Source organism: Chiloscyllium plagiosum, chromosome 16, assembly GCF_004010195.1.
Source record: "Chiloscyllium plagiosum isolate BGI_BamShark_2017 chromosome 16, ASM401019v2, whole genome shotgun sequence".
In the NCBI taxonomy this organism is placed as follows: Eukaryota; Metazoa; Chordata; class Chondrichthyes; order Orectolobiformes; family Hemiscylliidae; genus Chiloscyllium; species Chiloscyllium plagiosum.
The window spans coordinates 48,760,047-48,779,453 of record NC_057725.1 but is presented as its reverse complement, the minus strand read 5'-3'; the positions used below and the strand labels follow the sequence as shown (position 1 = coordinate 48,779,453).

General features: G+C 41.0%; 1 protein-coding gene across 1 annotated transcript in view; it reads right to left on the bottom strand.

The window, feature by feature from the left end:
• Window positions 1-19,407, bottom strand: part of LOC122558096 (glycogen [starch] synthase, muscle-like) — a 58,130-nt gene extending 38,723 nt beyond the window's left edge. The window contains exons 1-7 of the mRNA XM_043706416.1: window positions 19,350-19,407; window positions 17,912-17,931; window positions 17,521-17,712; window positions 10,556-10,741; window positions 3,450-3,594; window positions 2,537-2,654; window positions 857-977 (exon numbers count right to left, since the gene is read on the bottom strand). Coding sequence (XP_043562351.1) covers window positions 857-977; window positions 2,537-2,654; window positions 3,450-3,594; window positions 10,556-10,741; window positions 17,521-17,712; window positions 17,912-17,931; window positions 19,350-19,407 — 840 coding nt within the window. The remainder of the gene's footprint in view (window positions 1-856; window positions 978-2,536; window positions 2,655-3,449; window positions 3,595-10,555; window positions 10,742-17,520; window positions 17,713-17,911; window positions 17,932-19,349) is intronic.

Here is a 19,407-nt window from a genome sequence, read left to right as displayed (position 1 = left end):
CTATTGCAGACAATTCGATTAATCACCACAGTGGAATGTGGTTGGACTACATGAAGAATTACAGGGCTCAGCTCTCTTTCAAAACTGTTCATGACTCAAACATCATCCAGGACACTACACCAACCCAACCTCAAATTGCTCTCCAAAAGCTTTGAATGTGCTATCAACTGAAAAATCATGCTTGTTTTTTGTACAATTTGGTTTGATTTACTCCAATCAGGCTCATCTGCCACTTCCATTCTTGTTAGCAATCACTAACTTTTAGAATCCTCATTCTTGCTTTCAAAACCTTCCGTCAGTTTGGTACTTACCATATCTGTGCGATCCCCTTCAGCCCCAGAAGTCTGCAAGGTCTTTGGCCCTCCTCCAAGTCTGGCAACTTGTGCATCCCCTGTTTTTATTTGCACCACCTTTGGCAGCTTATTTTTGAGATACCTAAACTTTAAGCTCTGCAATAACCTCCCTAAACTACTTCTCCACTCTACCTCACTTTCCTCCTTTAAACTGCTCCTTTTTGACCAAGATTTTGGTCCCCTGCTTTGACATCTCCTGCTGTGGCTCCATGTCAAATCTTTACAGATAGTGCTCTTATTAGGTGCCTTGGGTCTTTCTGATAAAGACACAACAGTAGTGCAAGTTGTTTTTGTGTCGTTTTGTTCAACGTTGGATTATTTAGCACTGTATGACAATTGCTGGCCAAGGATCATCATAAAAAAGCTGATGGAAGAATGCAGCATATATTATGGGAACATGTTTCCTAAGACTTTGGAATTGGCTCGGTGGAATACATTTTCTGCTTTTAGGCTCACACTTGACAACAAACAAAGGATGATCCAGTTTGGATTCTGCTTCTCACCTTGAGTAGATAATTTAGACGAGCCAAAGCTTCCAGAAATATGTCAGCACCTTTATTTGAGAACTCATATCTTCCTGCGATGAAAATAAACAAGGTCTTATCCAAGTCAAAGTTCAGGCATCTGGGAAAAAATAATTATGATTTTATAATTAAAAACCAGAAGACCTGTGGATGCTGGAAATCAGAAATAAATATTGAAATTGCTGGAAAATCTCAGCAGGTCTGGCAGCATCTGTGGAGAGAAATCAGAGTTAACGTGTCAAGTACAGTGACCCTTCTTAAAAACTGGGTTTCCATATTTTCCAGCAATTGCTGGTTTTGTTGTTGTTGTTACTTATAATTTTATAATCCTGTGCTCACTGAGAAAAGATAATGAACAGATAAGGCAAAATCTGTGATCCCTTGTGTGTGTGCATTGGGGAAGAATCAAGATCAAGGAGTTCTAAATTCAAAGTAAAACAAACCAAATTAATGCTGTGCTTTGTATATGATGCAGAGAGAACTATCAATAGCACCCAATAGAGGAAGGTGGCTAAATATCCTTTCAGCACTAGTTATCTATCCTTGACATCTAGCAGATTGATAAGGCTTCAAGTTAAGGCCTCATCCAAAAGGCACCAACTCTGACAGGGGAATGCCACCTCAAAGCCATCACTCCAGTGCATTACTGAAGTTTTGTGTTTAAGTCCTTGAATAAGATTTCAATCTCCAACCTCATTGCTCACAATGAGACTTGCTAAAAACTGGGCTACAATTGGAAATTCAACTATGCCTTCTTCAAAATGTGGAAAGGCAATAATTGCAACATTAGTCACTTTCGGGGTGGCACAGTGGCTCAGTGGTTAGCACTGCTGCCTCACAGCGCCAGGAATCCGGGTTCGATTCCTGCCTCGGGCGACCGTCTGTGTGGAGTTTGCACATTCTCCCCGTATCTGCGTGGGTTTTCTCTGGGTGCTTCGGTTTCCTCCCACAATCCAAAGATGTACAGGTCAGGTGAATTGGCCATAGTGTTCAGAGATGTATAGGTTAGGTGCATTAGTCTGGGGTAAATTTAGGGGACTGGGTGGGTAACTCTTCGGAGGGTCAGTGTGTACTTGTTGGGCCAAAGGGCTCGTTTCCACACTGTAGAGATTCTATATCTTAGGGTGCCATTGCCATATTCAGATGATTTCACTTAGCTATGTGTTGTAACTGTTCTCAGTGTCCATTATATTTTAAAGAGGAAAAGATATGTATTCCTTGCGAAATCATACATCTTTACAATATCGAGCTCAATACAAAATGAGCATAAAGCTTACTCGATTACATGAGGCCATTCCAAATGACAGCAAATGGAGGCAGTGAGGTAAATGTCTATTCATATAAAGGGGTGTCCCGCTACCATACAATATCATAAATAACTACATCAAAACCACACTAATCAAGTCGATTCCACAAAGAAATGCCAGTTTAGATCTTTGACACATCTGAAAGCTACTGCTTCATATCTTTCAATGTTATTTCCCACTTCCTACTCAAGAAAGGGTTCTGAAGGAGACATTGTTCTATGGTCATATGCTTAAAATAACATTTTCACCCAGGAACACCTTCCAGTACGGAGCGTAATGTGAACCAACTACATCAAAGGAAAAAGGCCAATTCCCTACTTTACACCATGTCCTCGCTTTGTTTTGAGCTTACCCATAGAAGTGGCCCCGGACAAACTCCTGGATGTGACTTTTACTGCGTGCATGTAGGTTCTGGAATTCATGCATAGCAGAGAACTTCTTTATGTTGAGTCCATTAGGAGTGACCACATCTAAGAGGAAGAAAAAAAGTACTTCAAAACATGCAGATATAAAAAACACAGTAAAAATCTCCAGTTGAGTTAGAGCACATAGTTGTGCAAGAAATGAATGACTGACTTTCTGTGTAATTCCAGAATTTGATATATTTATGTTTCCTTGTGATTACTCCAATGCTACTATGCTGGTCTGGTAGGATCAAAATACTGCAGATAGTGTAAAGCTAAAAGAAAAACACAAAAGGGTGGAAATATTCAGCATGTCTGGAAGTAGGTGTGAGAGAAAGAGTCAATTTCTCAGGACGATGATCTTACTTAAGGTCATCAAACTGAATCATTAACCTTATTCACATTAACCTTATTTTAAGAAGAGTCATATTGGAGTCAAAATATTACCTCTGTTTCTCTCTCCACTGATGCTGAGTTTCTCCAGCAATTTTTATTATTGTTTCAAATTTCCAGTATTTTGCTTTTACTTGACTCATCTATCAAAAGACACGTTTTTAACTACCATGGAGGAAGTGGCCTTTGTTAAATAGGTTCAGGACAAGCCAGAGCCTGTGCACAGTGTAGCTGCATCACTCAGTGCAAGAGCCATATGAACTTGGGCAGAGACACCAACAATGCTGCATATTATCTGTTTAGGAGATACTCTTTAGCAAAATGGCAGAATAAACCCCTTAAACGTAACAAATAAGGAAGTGGTAATTTGGCTCCCCAGATCTGGAGTAAATAATTGGATAAATAAACAGAGCAAGAGAGTAATATTAGAAGATCTCCTAAACACAGGACTGATTCAGGTGAACTCACCTGGTTTGCGTTTCAGCAGGTGCTCTGCCTCCATGGCAGTTATCTCTGACACTGTGGTGAAGACATGGGCACAGTGAATAGCAGCTCGCTCCATGCAGTATCGATGGTAAATCTGCCTTGAACCAGCCTCTTTATCAACATCAAACTGTTTCAAGAGAGGAAACAAGCTATGAGGAAAGCGCACAATTTTAGATAAAAAGAGGAATCATGAACTGAGGAAATTTGAAATACAAACAGGAAATAATGGGTAGAATATATGAAGCATACTACAAAGGAAAGGAGTTCACCAGCCAGTCCATCGATATGGAACATCTATCGCTCCCTTACCTCCCCATCCCAGGCTTCACGAAGCTAGCATTCCCAGAAAACAAAACCCTTCCCAATCTCTTTGAACGTCTCATATATTCTCCAGCCAACAACGCATTAAAGGGACAAAGGCCAGTATGCACAGAGCCAAAGGGAAACTGGGAGTTGAAATACGTAAGCAGTTAATAGTTTTAACAAAATATTATTTCAGGTGATTGTGCTCCTTATGTAGTAAATCAGTTCCAGTCTGGATTACAAAAGCAAAATATAGCAGAAATTAGACATCTGAAACAAAACCAACCTGAAACAGTCAGCAGACCTGACAGCACCTTGCAGAGCGAGGGACAGAGTTAATGTTTCAGCTCAATGTCATCTCAATCCATTGCTTGATTTAAGACCTACTTGTAGTCCAGTGTTGTTAACACTCAGTTTGAGTTTGACCTCCGTTGGAAGACGAAGTGCAAACTTTGGATACATTAAGTGACAACACAACAGGTAGGAGGGGGAAACTGGCTAAGCCAGTTAAACTAACTAACTGTTTTATACTCTTCAGTCATTCCATGTCTATGGTCATTGCGTTTCCTAAACTGACAACAGTTTTCAATTCAATTGACGGAAAGTTGCTATCTACAACCATTGCCAATACTGATAGGACAGAAGATTGATAGATAGACCAGGTCAAAAGGGCTGACACAGAAATTACTGAAAATGGCAGGACATGTTGATAAATGTAACAGCTCTTTCTAAGAACCAGTCAAGAAACAAAAGGCCAAAGGTCCTCCATTTATCATATGATTCTATGCCAAGGACACGTGGATGCAAACCTGAATTTGCAGCCGATCATCTGATCTTCATTTGAATTCCTTGAATTCAAGGAGCAGCAATTACTGTTTTATATGCTGTTGCATTGTTTTGGAACTTTGGAGAAAAAAAGTCAAAACAACAGCAGTTTAAAAGGAAGAAGAGCAGACAAAGGAAGCACATGGTGAGGGAGAGGGAGAGAGAGAGAGAAAACCTGCGCAGTTACCGCCTTTGCTGTTTGAATTCATGTATCGTTGGACATCGGAGTGCGTGTAGGAAAATTAACAAAGTGAAATTCACAACTAATCTTGGAGGAACTGTTGGGCGAAGTTCACAGCACAGAATCAGCTAAGTTCATTGTTGTTTTAAGTCTGTCCAAGAGAAAGGCTGCAGTAGTGAGTATAGTGGATTCTTTCTTGATTATATGTTTTTGGAGATAAGTCTCTTGATTAAACTTGAAATTAATAGCTATGGCTTATATTTTAACCTGGGGCAGTGTTTGTAGAGGAATAAGACGGTGTTATTTTCTGGGTCTGTAGATTGTGAAGGAGCAAAAATGGCCTTTGTAGTGATATGTACTTCTTGACAGATGTGGGAGTTTAAACAGATTTAAGGGTTATTGTGGATTATATCTGCCATAAATGCTGTTGGATGCGAATCTTATCAGATTGAGTGAATTGGTTGGAGAGACAGATCCCATGCAACAGCAACAGTATGTGATGGATGGCAGTTATAGAAAGGGGGAAAAGTCTCAGATACAGTCACATAGATGGGTTAACTCCAGGAAGGGTAAGAGAGATAGGCAGCTAGTGCAGGAGTCTTTTGTGGATATACCCATTTCAAACAGGTATGCTGTTTTGGAAAATGTAGGGGGTGATGGATTCTCAGGGGAACGTAGCACGAACAGCCAAGTTTCTGGAATCGAGACTGGCTCTAATGTAACGAGGGGTATGTCGGCTTCCAAGAGATCAATTGTGTTAGGGGATTCTGTAGTCGGAGATACAGATAGACGTTTCTGTGGCCAGCAGAGAAAAAGCAGAATGGTGCTTTTCCCTGGTGCCAGGATCAAGGATGTCTCAGAGGGTGCAGCATGTTCTCATGGGGGAGAGGGGCCAGCAAGACGTCATTGTCCACATTGGAACCAATGACATTGGAAGGGAAAAGGTTGAGATTCTGAAGGGAGATCACAGAAAGTTAGGCAGAAATTTAAAAAGGAGGTCCTCAAGGGTAGCAGTATCTGGATTACTCCCAGTGCTATGAGCTAGTGAGAGCAAGAGTAGGAGGATAGAGCAGATGAATGCATGGCTGAGAAGCTGGTGTATGGGAGAAGGATCCACATTTTTGGATCATTGGAATCTCTTTTGAGTGACTGTACAAGAAGGACAGATTGCACCTAAATTGGAAGGGGACTAATTTACTGGCAGGGAAATTTGCTAGAAATGCTTGGGAGGATTTAAACTAGCAAGGTGGGGGGGGGGGTGGGGGGGGGTGGGACCCAGGGAGATAGTGAGGAAAGAGATCGATCTGAGACGGGTACAGTTGAGAACAGAAGTGAGTCAAACAGTCAGGGCAGGCAGGGACAAGGTAGGACTAATAAATTAAACTGCATTTATTTCAATGCAAGGGGCCTAACAGAATAAGAAAGGGATGATCATCTTACTGGAATTGTATTATAGACCCCCCAATAGTCAGAGGGAAATTGAGAAACAAACTTGTAAGGAGATCTCATGTATCTGTAAGAATAATAGGGTAGTTATGGTAGGGGATTTTAACTTTCCAAACATAGACTGGGACTGCCATAGTGTTAAGGATTTAGATGGAGAGGAATTTATTAAATGTGTACAAGAAAATGTTCTGATTCAGTATGTGGATGTACGTACTAGAGAAGGTGCAAAACTTGACCTACTCTTGGGAAATAAGGCAGGGCAGGTGACTGAAGTGTCAGTGTGGGAGCACTTTGGGGCCAGCAACCATAATTCGATCATATTTAAAATAGTGATGGAAATGGATAGACCAGATCTAAAAGTTGAAGTTCTAAATTGGAGAAAGGCCAATTTTGACGGTATTAGGCAAGAACTTTCAAAAACTGATTGGGGGCAAATGTTCGCAGGTAAAGCGACGGCTGGAAAATGGGAAACCTTCAGAAATGAGATAACGAGAATCCAGAGAAAGTATATTCCTGTCAGGGTGAAAGGAAAAGCTGGTAGGTATAGAAAATGCTGAATGACTAAAGAAATTGAGGGTTTGGTTAAGAAAAAGAAGGAAGCATATGTAAGGTATAGACAGGGTAGATCAAATCCTTAGAAGAGTATAAAGGCAGTAGGAGTATACTTAAGAGAGAAATCAGGAGGGCAAAAAGGGGACGTGAGGTAGCTTTGACAAGTAGAATTAAGAAGAATCCAAAGGGTTTTTACAAATACATGAAGGACAAAAGGGTAACTAGGGAGAGAGTAGGACCCCTCAAAGAAAAGCAAGGCAACCACAGAAAATGGGGGAGATACTAAACCCGTATTTTGCATCAGTATTTACTGTGGAAAAGGATATGGAAGATATAAACTGAAAGGAAATAAATGGTGACACCTTGCAAAATGTCCATATTACAGAGGAGGAAGTGATGGATGTCTTGAAATGTGTAAAGGTGGATAAATCCACAGGACCTGATCACGTGTACCCTAGAATTCTGTGGGAAGCTAGAGAAGTGATTGCTGGGCCTCTTGCTGAGATATTTGTATCATCGATAGTCAAAGATGAGGTGCCGGAAGACTGGAAGTTGGCTAACGTGGTGCCACTGTTTAAGAAGGGCGGTAAACACAAGCCAGGGAACTACAGACCGGTGAGCCTGACCTTGTTGGTGGTCAAGTTGTTGGAGGGAATCCTGAGGGACAGGATGTACATGTATTTGGAAAGGCAAGGACTGATTCGGGATAGTCAACATGGCTTCATGTCTCACAAACTTGATTGAGTTGTTTGAAGAAGTAACAAAGAAGATTGATGAGGGCAGAGCAGTAGATGTGATCTACATGGACTTCAGTAAGGCGTTCGACAAGGTTTCCCCATGGGAGATTGGTTAGCAAGGTTAGATCTCATGGAATACAGGAAGAACTAGCCATTTGGATACAGAACTGGCTCAAAGGTAGAAGACAGAGGGTGGTGGTGGAGGGTTGTTTTTCAGACTGGAGGCCTGTGACCAGTGGAGTGCCACAAGGATCGGTGCTGGGTCCTCTACTTTTTGTCATTTACATAAATGGTTTGGATGCGAGCATAAGAGGTATGGTTAGTAAGTTAGTAAGCTTGCAGATGACACCAAAATTGGAGGTGTAGTGGACAGCGAAGAGGGTTACCTCAGATTACAACAGGATGTTGACCAGATGGGCCAATGGCCTGAGAAGTGACAGATGGAGTTTAATTCAGATAAATGCAAGGTGCTGCATTTTGGGAAAGCAAATCTTAGCAGGACTTTTACACTTAATGGTAAGGTTCTAGGGAGTGTTGCTGAACAAAGAGACCTTGGAGTGCAGGTTCATAGCTCCTTGAAAGTGGAGTCGCAGGTAGATAGGATAGTGAAGAAGGTGTTTGGCGTTTGGTATGCATTCCTTTATTGGTCAGAGTATTGAGTGCAGGATTTGGGAAGTCATTTTGCGGCTGTACAGAACATTGGTTAGGCCACTGTTGGAATATTGCATGCAATTCTGGTCTCCTTCCTATCAGAAAGATGTTGTGATACTTAAAAGGGTTCAGAAAGATTTACAAGGATGTTGCCAGGGTTGGATTCTGACCTACAGGGAGAGGCTGAACAGGCTGGGGCTGTTTTCCCTGGAGCGTCGGAGGCTGAGTTGTGACCTTATAGAGGTTTACAAAATTATGAGGAGCATGGATAGGGTAAATAGACAACATCTTTTCCCTGGGGTCGGGGAGTCCAGAACTGGAGGGCATAGGCTTAAGGTGAGAGGGGAAAGATATAAAAGAGACCTAAGGGGCAACTTTTTCATGCAGAGGGTGGTACGTGTATGGAATGAGCTGCCAGAGGACGTGGTGTAGGCTGGTACAATTGCAACATTTAAAAGGCATTTGGATGGGTATATAAATAGGAAAGGTTTGGAGGGATATGGGCCGGGTGCTGGCAGGTGGGACCATATTGGGTTGGGATATTTGGTCGGCATGGATGGGTTGGACCGAAGGGTCTGTTTCCATGCTGTACATCTCTATGACTCTCGTACTGCCCAAACTGTTTGCACCACTCCAGAGAAGCATGCCAGAACTTAACACATATACGATCCATTGCACAAACATGCAATGAAGTTTCAGGCCATAGTGATTGCTACTGTTCTGAATGTATGCAATCTCAATGTCATATCACGTCATTGTTATCCTTGAAGCAGATAACACAGCTTGGCTATCTTGCATTCTGCTGTATCAGACCCTGCAAAAACAGGTTATCACACTCATATTTGCCTACATTTGCAGAATTGGTTGGTGACATCTGAGCATAAGGTGCAACCTAACAAGCAATGCTAGGTCCTGTACATGATGACATGTCTTCCCGCATTTGTCATCATATCCAGGATGGAATATTGTGAGTGGAACATTTCTGTAGGACATTTTAATGTAAGGCTTAGACATACATTCATTTTCATTGCAGTGCTACTGGCGTCAGTTGGCACTGCAATCACTGAAAGACTAGTTTCCACTGTAATCTGTACCAATGCGAGGGTCTCCTATTTTGCAGGTGATGGGGTACAGGTAAGAGTATTCATCTCAGATATCCTAAACCTGACATAAAACTGCTTCCTCCACTCTCAAAACCTCTGGAGATGTGACCTTGTGGGGCTCCTATTATCATTAGTTAATGCTTTGGAAAAAGCAAATAAATAGCAACTACTGTAGCGTGCCACATGAAAGCCTAATCGATAGCTGGGGACAGTTTGGGAACTGGGGTGGTATTAAAAAGGCTCAACACCCTTGTCTTTAAATTGTCTAGCTTTTTAATGAACACACATTGTCTGTGCTTGCAACATCCAGTGCTAAGCAGGGCTTATAAGCACCAACAGCATTACACCACTCATTTTGTGTGACAGGTTAGACCAAATTCTAACCAAGCACATGGAAATTCATTACTTTGTCTAAGCACATCAAAATCATATGAAATACTAATGAAATAATTTGCAATTTTACTTCTAAAAATATACACTATTTCGTAAAGTGCCCAGCGGGAGGTGGAGCCAGTGAGTTTGTGGTCTGTGATTCATCACCAAACTGGGGCTCGATATCAGGATTGCAATCACACTGACTAACCAGAAGGTGCCCTTGTGTTTGTTACACTGTGACAACTGGCACGTCCACATGTAGTAGGCGAAACAGCCTTTGTGAATTAGATACTGAAACAACCCTCAAAACAATTTTGCATATTACAATTACAGAAATTTGCTGATTTTCTGTTTTTCGAGTATCTTGTGCTTTTGTGCCAGGTTTCCATTCTTTATTCCTCTCTCTCTCTTTGCCTGGTCTCCATCTCTACCTCACTCCTTTTCTCCCCTCCCACCCCAAACCTCCTTCATCAAGATTAATAGTATTGTTTCCCCCGAGATGCTATCATCTAGCTCTGAGGAAGAGTCACTGGACCCAGAATGTTGATTCCACTTTCTCTGTACAGATGCTGCAGGCCCTGCTCAGTATTTTCAGTAATTTCTGTTTCAGTTTCAGATTTCCAGTATCTGCTTTTTATTCCATTCTTTTCTTTCTTGTTATTACACTGTCACAGTGGAGAAAATAGCTTTTCCTCATCCTATGATAATTTATAATGTGCTAAATTGTTCTTGGATGGGTTTATAGCCAAGTCCCAGAGGCAATAAACATTGCTGTTCTTTGCAATATTCAGTTCTCAAAGTAGATCCACAAACTTTACTTTGTGTCATTTATTACCTGCACACCATGACATTCTTATCAAAATAAATAGCGTATAAACCATAGAAAGGACATAGATGCTACAAAGACACACTTACGTTTTTCAGACTATTGTAAAAATCAACATTGCCAGCACAGAGGTAGCGTCCCAACAATGTTGCATGAGTTGTAAAAATTGTTGCAACGGGTAGTTTTCGAATGCGAGTCATAACCAGGCCAATCCCTGACAGCCATTCATGGAAGTGAGCAAGGATGAAGTGCTCACCTTTCGACTGGGCTGCAAACTGGAAAATAAAGTTTGTTTTAACCATAAAGACCAACATTTATTTCAGTGAATACAGCATACTTCCAAAATTCAATCCTTCAGATTGATTATTCTAAAGAGCCAACTCCCTAACAAATACTAACAGTGGTAGGGGAATACAATAAATAGTTGAAACTTTATTGCTGGAACAGCACAGCAGGTCAGGCAGCATCCAGGGAACAGGAGATTCGACGTTTCGGGCACAGGCCCTTCTTCAGGAATGAGCAGAGAGTGTTCAGCAGGAGAAGATAAAAGGTAGGGAGGAGGGACTTGGAGGAGGGGCGTTGGAAATGTGATAGGTGGAAAGAGGTCAAGGTGAGGGTGATAGGTCGGAGTAGGGTGGAGGCGGAGAGGTCAAGAAGAAGACTGCAGGTCAGGAAGGCGGTGCCGGGCTGGAAGGATCCGGCTGAGACAGGGTGGGGGGATCACCCTGTCTCAGCCGGATCCTTCCAGCCCGGCACCGCCTTCCTGACCTGCAGTCTTCTTCTTGACCTCTCCGCCTCCACCCTACTCCGACCTATCACCCTCACCTTGACCTCTTTCCACCTATCACATTTCCAACGCCCCTCCTCCAAGTCCCTCCTCCCTACCTTTTATCTTCTCCTGCTGAACACTCTCTGCTCATTCCTGAAGAAGGGCCTGTGCCCGAAACGTCGAATCTCCTGTTCCCTGGATGCTGCCTGACCTGCTGTGCTGTTCCAGCAATAAAGTTTCAACTTTGATCTCCAGCATCTGCAGACCTCACTTTCTCCTCGAATACAATAAATATTCTTGATCAGAGCTAAAACAACAGAGTGCCCTTGGGCGTAATTGCAGGTTTAAAAAAAGGAAGAAAATTTTTCATCAGTTCCTCCTGTTAGTTTCTGTGTTTATAATGTGGCATTGACCAAACATCCTTACAATGTAGTTTTTTTTTCTAAAGGTGATCTAAACACAGTTTACATCATTTTCCCTCAACCTATTCTGAGCTTGCTGATTTTCAGAAAACATTTATCCTCGTGTCTGATTGGACAGTTTCCCATTGCCTTTTCTTTAGCTTCGCTTTGATGCTATGGTTAGCTCAAATACTGCCATGATTCAAGACTATACTAACATTCCTGAGCCAAGAATGTGAGACAAAATTAAGGTGAATGCATGGGGCAGATGAATGTTTCACACTGGGCTAGACAGATCCTTAGAATTCTTCCAAAGAAATGTATGGCCTCTCATTCCAAGTACTATGTTCTGTGTTATGAAGAAAGCAAGTCAACAGCAAAAACAGATTTTCAAAAGGATAACATGCGATCTCCACTTTTTTTTCAACAATTGTTTAAAAAGTTATGATGAGTAATTCATGAACTTCATGATAGGCATCTAAAAGTAAACATAATCCAGTCTAAAGCAATTTGTTCATGTGATGGTAATAACAAGACAGCTGAAAGGAAAGTGGAGATTAAGCAGCAATGTGCAGTCAAAAGATTGACCAAAGGCCAGTGGTAGTGGTGCAGAATTGTGCACAAGTAGCCTCAAGGTACAAGGCCCAGGCTAAATAAAGAGCTCAGACAATGCAACTGACAGTTAAAAATATGGAGCAAGATGGGATTGACTTGGTGAAACATATTGCTGCACATTGCTGCTTAATCTCCACTTTCCTTTCAGCTGTCTTGTTATTACCATCACATGAACAAATTGCTTTAGACTGGATTATGTTTACTTTTAGATGCCTATCATGAAGTTCATGAATTATTCATCATAACTTTTTAAACAATTGTTGAAAAAAAAGTAGAGATCGCATGTTATCCTTTTGAAATTAAATTAAATCAAATCAATTACAATTCAAGTTAAATTGACTGCTCCAGATGTTAAGAAGGGAGCAGGCTATTGTTGGGCAAATGCTGCTTGACAACACTGATGGTGCCTTCCATCACTTTAGTGTAGGAAATCACCAGGGGATCCAACAGGGAAACCTGCAGGTTTTTATATCTTTTAAGTATTCACACTGATGTGTGATTCTATGACTCCTGGCAACAGATTATACTTGAAGCTAGATCTTCTGTCTACAAAGCAAATTATTTCCTTTGTTATTTTTGGAAGCATTCTATTTCATTAGCACTCTTTGGTGGACAGTGACCATATTAGTACATTGTCATTATGGATTTTGTACCAAGAAAGGAAATGGTTAAATACCACAATCCAGCTGATGACACAAGTTCTTGTATTATGCATATCCAAGAGTTGTAGGTCAGCTAGATTGGACAGATTAATTTGTTAAAGATATAAAACATATATTTTCTAGTGGAGACAGACTCTAACACTGTGTAGCTGCCCCGGAGCAGACTTTGATTGGCTTCTCATGATCTTTACCACTCAGAGTTGCTGGCCAAGAATATTATGTGTGTCAGAGTGGTGTTTAGAGCAGACTGTTACTTACTCAGTTCAAGTAACAAGGGTTGCACTATGTCAGAAGGCAGGGTAAGGAGAAGTTTTTTGGTTCATCAGTGGTATAATCATTTGTACCACTTTCCCATGTTGCTTAATTTTGGGTGTAGGTGTGAATGTGCTTTATCAGTTAGTTGTTAATGAATTGAAGAACTGAATTGATAAAAACAAATTTGTGAAGGAGTAATTGGCAGATGTTTGGTAACAGGACAACTCTATTGGGGTGGCCAGAAGCTATCACAGTTACTTTGGTCAAGTATGAACTGAAACTTCAATATTGGGGAATTCAAACAGCAATGTGAATAAAATGGTCTGATGCTGGGTGCCATATCTTTACCTTCAAATTCTTTCTTGTTTCATGAACTCATTAGATGATGAGCTACTAGTTTATCTTCCATCTTAGTCGTTACTGTTAGGATATGTTCTGCAGAATGTAGCACACTACAATTATGCTAAAGACTCTCGCTGATGAGTCCTGAAAGGGACCTCCAGACCTGAGGCATACAACCACAGTTTCAGCATATTCCTTGCTCAATAACATATCCAATAGTCATATCGCTGTCAGGGGCAGCACTCACAGGGGCTGCTCATAAGTTCACTAAACAGCTTTTGCCATCTAATTCTCAAAAGTATTTCCAGATATCAAGGATTGAGGATGTAGGACGATTGCAGTGTGAAAGCATCATGGAAACTCCCAATGGATCAAATGCAGACCTACATGGACCTTTTCTTGTAGCTGGAATCTCATCTGCCTATGGTGTGAGGAACAACCAACTTGGAGACGTTTTAACATGTTTTTGATAGTGCCTCAGAAGGACCAGAGGCAAACACCTTGATGGCAGTGGCATCTCCCACAGCCATGGGTAATAGGTAACCACCAGCTGCGACAGGGAGCAGGTCTTCTTTGAGAATTAGGGAATGAAGGAAACGGCTCTGACCACTGAGCTACATATCTACATCGATCTACAGACCCTTCCCCTTTAACTAACCCCTTAACAGTTATCTCCATTTTAGAATTGCCTTCACAAACCATATGTTCATGCAGGAGGCATTAACTTCAAATTAGGGCAAATATCTCTTTAAAAGAAGCCAACCCTAATATTATAACTGTTAGCACACCACCTCAGCAGGAATTATGCAGACACCCAAAAAAATGTCTTAAATAAAATCAGATGTTTAAGTAGACACTGATGTCAGATTTTATCCCTGGAACTTTAATCATCATCATCACCCCCCTTCCCCACCCCCTTTCCTTGTCCACCATCTATTTGTTCTGTAGTTCTATGAGATGTTCTGTTTCCTTATGGAGCTGGTGGTTATGAAGTACTGTCATGGTCAGCACTGCCATCGATATTTCGCCTTTGTACATTTCAGGGCACGACGAGAGACAAAAGTTTCCCAGTTAGTGAATCCCAAATGCACAAGGCTGAACTACTCAGAGTATTTTAATTATTTAATACATTGTTAACATGCTGCTATATCCTATTCCCATAAAATGCTATTTCCAACACTGATCAAACGAGAAAAGAAACTTCCATTTTGCTGAACAAAATAAGAGCCCATGTTGTTTGGAGGCAAGGTACTGGCATGGATAGAGGACTGGCTGTCTGGCAGAAGGCAGAGAGTCGGGATGAAGGGGTCTTTTTCAGGATGACAGCTGGTGACTACTGGAGTTCCGCAGGGGTCAGTGCGGGACCACAAGGTATTCACGTTATAAATTAACAACTAAATGAAGAAACTGACAACATTTTTGCTAAGTTTGAAGATGACACAAAGGTAGATGGAGGGACAGATAATGTTGAGGTAGCAGGGAGGCTCCAGAAGGACTTGGACAGGCTATGTGAGTGGGCAAAGAAGTGGCAAATGGAATACAAATGTGGGTAAAGTAGGAGGTTATGCACTTTGGAAGGAAGAATAGAGGCATTGACTATTTTATAAATCAGGAAAGACTTTGGAAATCTGAAGCATAAAAGGACTTAGAAGTCCTAGCTCAGGATTTTCTTCGGGTAGCTTGCAGGTTCAGTTGGCAGCATTCATTTCAAGAGCGATGGAATACAAGAGCTCTAATGTACTCCTGAGGTTGTATAAGGCTCTGGATAGAACACATTTCCAATATTCTGAACAGTTTTGGGCTCCATATCTGAGGAAGGATGTGCTGGCATTGGAGGGGGTCCAGCGGAGGTTTCTCAGGAGGAATCCTGGGGGTGAAGGACATTACATATAAAGAGTGATTGAGGACTCTGGGTCTGTGCTTGATAGAGCTTAGAAGGATAAAGGGGGATCTCATTGAAACTTACAGGATACTGGGAGGCCTGGATACAGTGGACATGGAGAAGATGTTAGCATTGGTAGGAGAGACTGGGACCTGAGAACACAGCGTCAGTGTGAAAGGATGAGCCTTTCGAACTGAGGAGAAGGAGGAATTTCTTCAACCAGAACTTGATGAATCTGGGAACTCGTTGTTTCAGATAAGGCCAAGTCATTCAATGTCATTGTGACAGAGATAGGTTTATGATTAGTAAGGAGATCAAGAGTTATAGAGGAAGGGCAGGAGAATAAGGTTGAGAAATAGATCACCCAAGATCAAATGGTGGAGGAGTTTGATGGGCCAAATGGCCCAATTCTGGTCCTTTATCTTACGGTCTTCTGGACAGGACATCAAATCCGGGATGTCATGGCTGAGTGGTGAATGATGGGTTCAAGTTTACCCAAGAGTTACAGCTATTGTTAAACATTTGAATTTTCCTGGGTAATTATTTAGCTTGTATGTTGAAACTCTCTAATTCATTCAGTGTGCCAGATGTCAGGTTATTGTCCCAAAGATGTGGACATTCTTGCAGAGTCAGCTGCATCTGCATCGAGATTTCAGCGCGGTCCCAATGCACAATTGTAATCTGCTCTGTTCCAAAGACTACCTAGTCATTGGAATTTCTGCACCACGAGTTCATGATTGTTCACAAATTGACTTGCTGATTGATGTTTGTGAGAAGCAACATGCTGATTCTCTTAGTATCTTTGTTTTGCAATTCTGTTAGTAGTGTCTTGGTTAATATTATTTGGTGCAGTTGACAGAAGGTGAGTACAGTGAGCCAAACCCAGCATCCAATGTTTTCAAAGAGGTGGATTGGGAAGTTTGCAGAGAATCTTGAGGAGCAATGAAGAAGAAGGTTTAAAAAAAAAAATCTGGTGCCCATTTGTGATTGCTCCTTACAAAGTTTATTGTCTTATAAATTATAGCATTCGTACAGTATAAATGAGACAAATGGACGTACTAGTATGATGAGGTGTGTTGGGTTGTATGCCCGTTGAATATGATCATTCTTTATCTTTACACGTGGAGTGTATTGCAATAATTGCAGATGTGTCTGAATTTTAATGTTATTTAGCAGAAGTTCTGTGCAGGGATCAAGGAAAAGGATACTGTTGTAAATAAAATGCAAGTACTTCATCCCAACTCTGTGACTGTATGGTTAATTTGTAAATAAATCTAATCATATTGTGCATTGCCAATCACATACTGCTAAGGGTTCTGTACAGCAGTCTGTTAAATGCACATGGTATTCATGTGCACTGTTTGAAACTCATCCTTTGAAGCTGTCCACGCTGAGCAGCTTCTCTTTCTGGTTGTTGCTTTAATCAGATGATGTGGCCAGGAATAACATATGAAGTAACGGAATTTACAAACTCTTGATTTAAGTTATCCACTCCTCTGATATTTCAACTGTTCACTGATGCTCAAAGTGTAAAAGGAAGTTGCGTGAAAATGTTTCATCCAAAGATGGATGAAATAGTAAAATAAATTACCATGAAACTGCTACTTGAACAGACTGTATAAAAGACTTAAACAAAGTATTACAGAACCAGACAGCACAGAAGGAGGCCACCCTTGGAAAGGTCTATCCATTTGTTCCACATTTCTGCCCTTTCCCCAGAATCCTGCATTCCATTCTCAAGTATTCATTCAATTCTCTTTTGAAACGTATTATTAAATCTGTTTCCACCATCCATTAGGTAGTGCATTCCAGATCATTGTAAGTCAATGCTTCAGAACTTTCTATCTCATTTCACCTCTTGTTCTTTTTGTCGATTACAATTCATGTCCTCTGGTTACTGACCCTTCTGCAACTGGAAGCATTTTCTCCTTCTGTACCTATATGCTTGGAACACCTCTGATAAATCTCCCCTCAATAACCTCTGCTCGAAGAAGAATCCCAGCTTCTACATATATCTGGAGTCCCAACCCCATGTAACATCCTGGGAAATTCCTTCTGCAGCAAGTTCCTAGGACATTTCAGGCCATTATGTTCTCAAATTGAACTGAAAAGATATCTGAATACTTACTTCTCCCAAGAACCATGTGGTGAGAAACCCAAAGAGCACTGCATCATTAGCTTCCTTGTCAAACCAGGGAATTCCAATATTGCAAGAGTCCCACAACTCTGTCTTCCACTGGTCGAGACTCCAATTAGAAGCACCAATGTCTAACAGCACGACATAAGGACTTCCATCAATCAGCCATCTGCCAAAATAGACCTGTAAAACAGAACAGATTTTGTGTCAAAAACCTCTGGGTTGTATGGTCAATAATGGTCTACAAATTATGCATTGTCTCTAAAAGATATTGCAAGGAAGAAAGATGAAAACTTCATTTAAACTGCATCAAGCTGTTAAATATAATGGTATAATGGCTATCACTAAAGGACTCTGATCACTGGTATAATTATTAACATACCAGTAAATGAACACCTTCACCTATGTAACAGCATAACAATTGTGGATCAAGTTCATACAACTCAACAAGCACAGCAAGGAGTATGCTCAACTGACATTGAAAGGAGGTTATTTCAACCATAATTGGAGAAGTTTTAAAGTACAGTAAACAGTGAAAAAGACAGTAGAAAGCTTCAAGAAGACTCACAGCATATACAGACACATAACAGGTAAAATTCAATGCAGAAAAGTATGATATGATAAAATCTGGCAGGAAGAAAGCTAAATAGTAAAGGGGAAAACATGGGGTTCCTCAAAAGCAGCAAGACAGACCGACAAATAATAAAGCATATAGGATCGAAGCTTAGAAGAGTAACAGGATTCAAAACGTCAGAAAATTATGCAACACTGTACAAAACACTCGTTCAGACCCTGTTGGTGGAGAGTCCAATTCTGGGCACTGCATTTTAGGATGTGAAAACTTGCGACAGGGTGCAGCGCAATTTACTGAAAGAGTAAAGAAGGTCAAGAAGAAATTTGATAAACGGTGCTTAAAAGCATAATGGTTGCAGATAGGATGAACAAAATATTTTCAATAGCTGAATAATCAGTAATCAAAGGCTGTAGGTTTAAAGGTGAGGGTCAAAAGAAGCAGATGTAACATGTGTAACTTGCTGTCATGTAACAAGTTGTTAGGATGTAGAATGCTACTCCTGGTGGTGGTTACAGAGCCAATAGAATTTACAAAACTATTTTTGGAAGTTCTTTTTTGAGCAGCGTACTGTGGTCCCTATGTGGCCATTGATTAGGTTACTGAACATCAAGTACCAATAGCCTTATTGTTCACAGTATACAATCCACAAATCAGTACTTCAAATTGCTCTGGGCCTGCAGAAACCAGGATTTCCCATGTCAAGACTCCTACCAGAGTAGCAGAGACATAAATGGCCCTATGCTATAAGCTATGCTATAATAAATGCTATAAGCGCTGCCCTACTTTAAGCACACGCCTGCCTATTAATGCCAGACAGAGGGGATTCAATTCAGTGTCCTGGACCTAAAATTAATAAATACAACAACTAAACTGAATAAGGGAATTAAACGGTTAAATGAAAATGGAAACTTTTTGCTGCAGAATAAGAATCCTCAAATATATTTAAAAAAGAGATACCAAGGTTGCAGCAAGAGGTTAATGTGAACATTAAGCACAGTATTGCAACACTCTGCCAGTATCATGGTGCAAGGCTACATAGTGAGGAAGTCTGAAAGATAAAAGTGGAGTTGAGCCAAAAAAAAGTAAGATGTCAGATAGCTGTCGGAATTCAATTAGAGATAGTAGTATTGCTGAACTGACTTCACCTTTGTAAAACTCCTCTCTCAGCTCCCTCTGAACTGTGCAATTGTCCTTGCTGTATTTGAAGATACAATTCAGATGGAGGTCAGTGCCAACTGCAGATTACCCTCATTCTGAATCAGCTGCTCACACAAACCAAGTGTAGCAATAACATGAGCAAACAT